This window comes from Macrobrachium nipponense, chromosome 22 (genome assembly GCF_015104395.2).
Source record: "Macrobrachium nipponense isolate FS-2020 chromosome 22, ASM1510439v2, whole genome shotgun sequence".
Classification (NCBI taxonomy): domain Eukaryota; kingdom Metazoa; phylum Arthropoda; class Malacostraca; order Decapoda; family Palaemonidae; genus Macrobrachium; species Macrobrachium nipponense.
In genome coordinates, this window is record NC_087213.1 from 11,240,760 (window position 1) to 11,249,493 (window position 8,734).

The 8,734-nt window shown below is 34.3% G+C and overlaps 1 protein-coding gene across 1 annotated transcript in view; it reads right to left on the reverse strand.

The window, feature by feature from the left end:
• Positions 1-6,330, reverse strand: part of LOC135198485 (uncharacterized) — a 9,244-nt gene extending 2,914 nt beyond the window's left edge. The window contains exons 1-5 of the mRNA XM_064226073.1: positions 6,065-6,330; positions 3,282-3,419; positions 2,395-2,517; positions 1,089-1,200; positions 453-560 (exon numbers count right to left, since the gene is read on the reverse strand). Of these exons, the coding sequence (XP_064082143.1) occupies positions 453-560; positions 1,089-1,200; positions 2,395-2,517; positions 3,282-3,419; positions 6,065-6,266 (683 nt within the window). The 5' untranslated portion in view covers positions 6,267-6,330. The remainder of the gene's footprint in view (positions 1-452; positions 561-1,088; positions 1,201-2,394; positions 2,518-3,281; positions 3,420-6,064) is intronic.
• Between the last annotated feature and the right edge of the window lie 2,404 nt (positions 6,331-8,734).

Below are 8,734 nucleotides of genomic sequence, written 5' to 3' on the forward strand. Positions count from 1 at the left end.
ACTTCTACCATAAGGTCCTTTAGCTGGTCTTTATGGAGCTTTTGCACATGATACCAAGTGTCTCTCGGCTAGCACTTTTACAATGTACATCGTCAGCAGGTCTTCTACTAGTCTCTTCACTAGTCTCTAGGAGCGTTCTCGCATTTTACAAAATGCCTACAGGCAAGTTTTCATGAGCTTTGGCACCCATGACAGAGTTTCTCTTTAGGTGGTCTTCAAGAGGTCTCACACTTTTCATAAAATATCTCATTCAACCTTAGCTGAAAGAAGCACTTTGAAAAATGTGCCAAAACTGTTGGGGATCAGTAAAATATATTCAATTGTAGTATATCACAGTGGCAATCTTTACCCCGAAATTCTGAGAAACCTTGTACAGTTGCTTTCAAGCTAGCAACCTCTTCATTTTCATACATGCCTTTACAATAACCTCTCTATTTTTAATGAGTGCATACCTTGATAATCTGTGGTAGCTGTAAGCCAGGACGCCACACAGAGAGACAATGATGAGTGTGCTAATGAACATCTGGACAATGACTTTCGCCCCGAAGTAAGGAATGTAGCTGCAATTATATTCGGGAAAACGTTATCAGTTGCGATGCCTTGATGATTAGTTGGATATTACTATTATTATTGTAATTACTACTCTTATTATTACTAGTTAAAGAGACTATAGAAACCCGCAATGCTTTTCATTACACCTCAGAACAGTTCACTGAATTTACATTCGTTTTGGCATTGTTTTATGCTAGAAATTCTAAAAAATTGCTTATAAGAAGTAACTGATATATCCTGAAAGTTGGTCAATTATGATTTACATTTGTGCATTGGACTTAGCTCCTACAAGTGCGGAACTGAAAGATTAATCAAATTGTGGGTACCATTCAATATCTTTAAAGATCCTGTGTCTCTTGTACCATTCAGTATTTTTAAAGATCCTGTGTCTCTTAGGTGATACTCCTTACGCTTATTACAAAGTTCGATGTCTCAGTACAGTCATATGCACTGGCAGGACAGTTACAGTGAACTACTGTATACTGAAAGCAAAACTAAGCGGAAAGAGACGAAACGAGTGACGAAGGATTATTTACCAGAACGCCAAGTTGTAGAAGATCCCTTGCTCGATGCATTCACAGAAACCATTGCGGCATTCAGACAAAGGATGAATACAGCGGTGAACAGCACAACTTGCCCCAACGTATCCTTGAAAGAAAAGTTGTATATGCAGAATTAAAATAGGGTTCGTTGCTCTTCAACTGATGATAATGACCGACAAATTGTGACAGACAGATGCTAGTTTTACTTCTTATCTTGTAACCAAAGTTATCAAGTGATGTAGCTTCATTGATTGACTTACGGTTACTAAAACTGGCGTTGCAACATCTATTAGGTTACTGACGCCGTAATAAAATTAAATAGGAAACTGAAAAAAATATTTTAAAGGAGTTTCATATAGGAAATATATATATATATATATATATATATATATATATATATATATATATATATATATATACGTATATATATATATATATATATATATATATATATATATATATATATTATATACATATATATGTATGTCCGTGTTTGTGTGTAAACACACTCGCACCAAACAAGCACAATCATATCTGTTCGCTGAAGTCAAAATATACTACTTCGGACAAGACTCTATAAAACTACGTTTGCATTTGTTAAACTCCCTTACAGCTTAAATAGCAAAGAATTACGCTACAGTGAATCGTTAGTAAACGACTAGTGGAAATAAGGTGATCAGCGTAAACACTACTACGATGTCCAGTGCATATAAATAGAGAATAGCGTCCCTTATGCTCGTTATACCAAAAGTCTTAGGAAAAGAATTAGGACGTATTTTGTTATTATCAGAAGGACGGAAGCTAACTATCAATATATATATATATATATATATATATATATATATATATATATATGTATATATATATACATATATATATATATATATATATATATATAATATATATATATATATATATGTATATATATATATATATATATATATATATATATATATATCTATATATAATATATTATAGATATATATCTATATATATATATATATATATATATATATATATATAGATATATATCTATATATATATATATATATATATATATATATATATATATATATATATATATATATAGTCTCCTACCAAAAGTCTTAGGAAAAATATTTAGGACATATTTGTTATTATCAGAAGGATGGCAGCTAATTAAAATATATATATATATATATATATATATATATATATATATATATATATATACTATATATATATATATATATATATATATATATATATATATATATATATATATATATATATATATATAAAAAGTCTCCCTATTCCTTACCACATTGACCACAATAGTAGAATTGCTTTCCGGTCGCTCTGTCCGTGCTATAAGAGAAACATCTTCCGACACCACAGCTGCAGCGCCCCTCGAGTTCATCGGACAAGTTTTGTCTTGTGTCGTCTGGTTAGGGGAGAGGAACCAATCAGTATCATGATGATTATGCACTATTCTAATGCTCCTTTTAATTCATTTTATTTTTCTGGATACATCTTCAGGTACTTCTCAATGAACTCGTTTGGTCCCAACTCTCAATTTTGGTTAGACTTTATATTCAGGATGAGTTAGAAGTAGCTACTGCAGTTTTTACAAGATTCATGAAAAGATAATAATCTTAGGTGTTGCATTAATGATCATCCGTGTGCCTACGCAGAAGCGTGCTTTTGTTTCATTGTAACTTTGAAGACATATATGAAGGTCATCAATCACTGCCTTTTCCATCCAGGAAAACTAGTGACTGCAATGTTCACGTTCAAGAACACTAGTGTTACACTACTATTTACTATCTAAGTTTCAAAATTAATTTTCAATCCTATTCGTTTAGATTTTATTTTCACTGAAAATTTGTTCTCTGATCCAAGGATTGCGTTTGTAATAAGGCTCAATTATTCTCTCTGGCTAACAGAAAATCGTCAGCCTTGGGCTCTTCTCCCTATCAACTCTCGACGGAGCCATTATCGTCTTGCAATCATTTTAAGGAAATAATTTAGATGATATCAACACACCTAACACGAGCGCACTATTTCCTACCAATTTTAAAAACAATTATTCATCATGTTTATTAGCAAGAGCATTTTCTTTTTTATTCTAGTTTTTCCCTGTCCATAAAATCCCCCTGGATAAATATTACACATATCCACAACTTTTCTTTAAAAATGAATACTTACTTTGACAAATAGGTCCAAATGCAACGTCGTCAATTCCATATTGAAAAGCCATTTCCAGATTCGGGAAACACTTCTTGCAGTCACTGTCTACCTCACATGTTTGGTTAGCTGTGCAGTTGTATGGTTCGGGTAGGGCAGCTGTCAATAACCAATAATATTAGTTAGAATTTCTACTACTACTCATACTACTACCATATACCACTGGTGATGTCATGTGGATATCCAGGCTGGCATCAATATAACAATATGGCAGTGTGTGCCAAAGTTTAGATATTATATTTATGCAGATTTTCACCGAAGTCTTTACCCAGATTCATTCCCGATTTTAGCTTTTGGCCCCGGGATTTAAATCTGCTTCCAAGAAATAATTCAAATCACCCCAATCCCCTATATACATATACAAACCAGTTACATAAAACAAGAATTAATTATCTTTTACAGCAACAAGAATTAATTATCTTCTACAGCAGACTTTTGTAACTTATTACGAAAAAACAAAATGGACGGAAATCTGTGAAAACCCTCTTGCAAAGTTCTGATATTGTCTCCTTAATGGCGCCTTACTTTTAGCGTGTCGGTTCAATGGTCCCCAAATATCTTGATAAGTAGCTATTTTATTTCTTATAAGTACACCAAGAACTTGCAAAAATATAAAAAAAACGCAATATTACCTTTGATGTATGTATAAACTGAAGACTTTTTGTCTGATCATAAGCAAAAGTTTTGTTGTGATCTACAACCGGATCTTATTTCAGAAATATCTAATCAATGACGAATGTGACGCCACACAATGATTTTGTGAACCAGGTCTCTACGTTGTTCTCGTGTATTCGTGAATACGTATTGTTTCATACAGCACAAAATTTGAGAAAAGAGGGAATGGCATACGACTCCAAAAATATAACTCCTATCAGCGAAGGCTACAGACAACATGTAACGGCAATTTATACATAACCAGAGGGATATTCTGGTTCCAAAATTTTTCGTCGGCAAAAGTCGTGGTGTTGTCAATGAAAATATTAGAAATGAGATGAATCCTCTTCCTATACCGGCGAAATGTTTACCAGCGCTCTTAACAGCAAACTTAATCATTGTTCTCTGTTATATTTCGCCTAATAACCTGTATTGCCATATGGTTAGGTGCTATTTGTAGTGATTGAAATAAATTTAAGTAACCAAACACGGGTTATATAGCTATGTGGATTTCAACCATTTGATACTTCAAGAACAATACAGAATTATTTACGCACTGATGTATATTACCAAAATGCTTCGCTTCTCGCCATAGTGGATATCTCTCGTCTACATGTTTGTCTCGGAAATTCATAATGATTTAGCGATTACTGTGATAAACTGATACTATTATCAACCCCATTTGACACACACACACACACGACGTGGATTTTAAATGTCAATGTGTAACGACTCTTATATAAACGCATTACTTGTGAGTCACAAGAATCAAATAAAACTCTGTCATGTTCTCAAGAAAAAATGAAAAAAGTTATCGTTCAGGGTGTAAGTCCTGGCCTCTGAGGATAGCTCGAACAGTTTCTTGTTTCATGAGTACTTTACATTGGCTGTCATGAAAAGATAAGAGAGTATAAAGACTGCGTCTTCTTCGGTAGTTACAAACTAAACAAGGCGTGATCCGACCTGCAGCTTACTCGGGGTGTGCGCAAAATTTTTTCCCTCGCGTATAAGTTGTAAACATTATATTCCAATCTTTTCACGTAAATTAAAAGGTGCTAAGATCTACGGTCACCAACGAAAAATAAAATATATAAAATATATTTTATTAGAAATAATTTCTCTGCACACTGTTTAAAATGCACATTATTTATTTTTTGCATTTTCATTCTAAAAAAAACATTAATATTTATGTATCCTAAAATTCCTGTATTTTTGACTCGATGCGAAACACCTTTTCAGACCTTTTTAGTTTTTAGTCTCTTCCATAGACATTTCCTAGCAACCCCCCCCCCCCCCACCCCACCCCCCAGCAAAAACAACAAGAACAACAACAAAGCAGTTTGTAGGCTTACTCCCCGATTAAGCGATAAACTCTTAGGTATTAACAAAATCTTACCAAATCTAAAATACACAGAATAGACAAATCGAGGCATCTGGTACTTAAACAAGATGCCAAATGTATATAGACGAAATATTTTTGTATTTATAACGCCAGAAAACTCCTACTAATGAATCAGTTATCCAAACAAAACTGAACTGCATATATATATATATATATAAACTATACAAATGCAAGGGCATATGAAATTCTGGCTAAGCGATGGGAAATATAAGGTCATTCAGCGCTGATAGAAAAATTGAGTCAAATGGTTTTAAATTTGTAATAGAAGGAAAGTTTCGCAGTTGTACTCTGAAACAATGTAAGGAGAGGGTGGGAAGACTGAAGAAAGAAGAGAATATGAGCGCAGGTACAGTAAAAACAGTAAAAGAGGTTGCAGGCAGGGATGTCCAGTTGGAAGTATGTATAGAATTTAGACCAAAGACTAAGCGCTGGGACCTATGAGATCATTCACCGATGAAATGGAAAATGAGAGCGAAGGATGATTGAAAGGCGCAACACGAGGAAAATCTCATAGTTGCACTATGAAACAATTGTTAGGAGAGGGTGGAAAGTAAGATGGAAGAAAGGTAACAGGAACGGAGGTGCAGCAAAAGGAATGAAGAAGGGTCACTGCAAAGAACCTTAAGTAATAATGCCTTCTGAAGCACTACCACCCAACGGGAGATGTTATAACAGTTGGTGCGCTTACCGTAAGAACTTCCCAGAGGAACTGAGCCCACGGCGAAATAGTATCTCTTCTCTACTTCCACAGGTCTGTCACTTCCATGGCGAATGTCTTCGCCTTCGCTAACTTCACAGTTTTCTGAGTCCGTTCGTTCACTCTTGCACGACTGGAACACCAACACGATTACAAAACCCAAACACAAACATCGGACGTTCTTTGGATACATGACTAGACTCGCTGAGCAACCTGGAGGAGCCTGGTGAGTGTCATGGCGTTTTGTGGACTTGGACTAAAACGCATTTTATCGATGTAATCTCCCTTATCGCTGACAAGGGTGGCGTTCACTTTGTACATCAGAGGTGATAAGATATGTGAGCACTTATTTCATCGCTCGTATATCCTCTGAAAGGGCCCTTACTAACAATGTAATTATTATTACTATTCTTATTATTATTACCTTGGGGGTCAAGGGTCACGAATTGTTCAGTCTGTAGAGTAAGCGAATGGCTGACCGCCAAGAATCAGTAGATGTTGTTGGCATATGAACCCCTGTGACCCGCCGTGAGAAGGAAATGGGATTATAGGGCTTGCTGCCTCATGCTCAAATAAGGAGAAATAAAATATCTCCCGCCACCTTCTCGAGAGCAGTTAATTCTCCACATTTTCGTTAAAAAAAAAATATATATATATAAATAAAAAAATAAAAAAGAAGAAGAACCGAGTTATCAGTTTTCGTCACTCATTCTAATAACAAGTGGATATAAAATTTAGGCCAAAGGACAAGAGCCGGATTGATAAATATATGTCATTCAGCGCTGAAAGAAAAAATGAGTAAAAATGTGATAAAGGTCTAACATGAGGAAAATCTAGCAATTGCACAACGAAACAATTGTTAGGAGAGGGTGGAAAATGAAATGTAAGAAAGAGAATATGAATAGAGGTACAGTAAAACGAATAAAGAGGGGTTGCTAGGGGCCGAAGGAACGCTGCAGAGAACATTAAGTGGTGCCCACAGTGCACCGCGTGGGCTGCACTGAAGACACTGATTTAATATTAATGATCAACATCCCAATACTGCAAATGTATTTTTATCTAGCCAATTATTTATGGCCATTGCAGAACCATTCAAGTCTCAATAAACCTTCCTTTGTATATTTACCCTCATGTATATTTTTTCCCATAAACTTAGAATACATAGGGTAATTACATAAGGGCATATATAATTATAAATACATTTATTATGCTGTTGATAATAAAAATGAAATCAGAGTACAATATGGCAAAATAAATTGGTAAACAATGGTAAACAACGACTCCACATCGAAAACGCTTGCTCTAGGGGGGAGGGGGAGGGGGAAAATGGCTCAAGGTAGCTATAAACGACTATGGCCTCCAACATTCTCGCTGTTCCTTTTGATGTTGCCAAAGTTATACGCAAGATAAAATTAAGCCATATCCGGTCTGTCATAAAAATACCTTTCCTGGGTATACATAAGCTTAAATCTATTAATAGATGATATCAACACTTGTTATCAGTTACTACTTAGGGTTTTATATGAAAAATATGTCATAAAATATCACTTACCTCCATAACATTTCCTTTTCCATGTTATATCAATAAGTATATACATAAGCTTAATTTATTAACAGATGATATCAACATTTGTTATCAGTGACTTGAAGTTTTATATGAAAAATATGTCATAAAATGTTCGTCATCTCCAGAACATTAGACGACTAAACTCAAAATATGTTGACCTAATTATGTACTGGGTAGTATCACCTAGGTATCACGCGTTGATACACACACACACACACACACACACACACACACACACACACAGATATATATATATATATATATATATATATATATATATATATATATATATATGTGTGTGTGTGTGTGTGTGCATTGTACATAAAAAATAAGGATCTATAAAGTGTAATAACAAATGTCTAAGATTTTGTAAGTCGTACGACAAGCAATTTTTAATCTAAGTGCAAGATTTTGATTTACGGTCACGTCTGACATGTTATTTCTACCGAGTATTTAATTTTTTAGCACTTATTACTAAAAATTTTATCTCTCATCCAGGATTATGACTCTTATCTTATTACGCTCGTTCAGACAGCTATACCCTCTCTATCTGTTAGTTTACTTAAGAATTAGGCTGCTTTTTTTAGACTGAATTGTCTCCACCCCATTCATTCACTAATCTACCTAGGCTCTTTTACAATGCATGATTTAGGCCTAATTCAAATATACATACAGTGTACAAAAACTGCACAATATTTAGTTGAGAACTAATTTTTCTAGGTGATAATATGTTATCTGACTTATAATCTGAACAATAAGTCAATTGCTAAATGTGAAAATCTAGCAAAGTTGATCATATTTAGACTAGTCTACCTAGATATTTTATGCATTTTCTGTGACAAAATAGTAAGGCTGGTTTTCTTTCCATACTTCAAGGGATAACTAAGGTCTCTCTCTCTCTCTCTCTCTCTCTCTCTCTCTCTCTCTCTCTCTCTCTCTCTCTCTCTCTCTCTCTCTCTCAAACAGAAAAGATAATATTTCATAGCTAAAAACCATAGGAAAGTGGCAGTCAGCTTTCAAGACTAATTGCGTTAAGACTTCCTCCTTAATATCTCATCAAAAAATGCTAATAAATATATCTTACATATAAATAT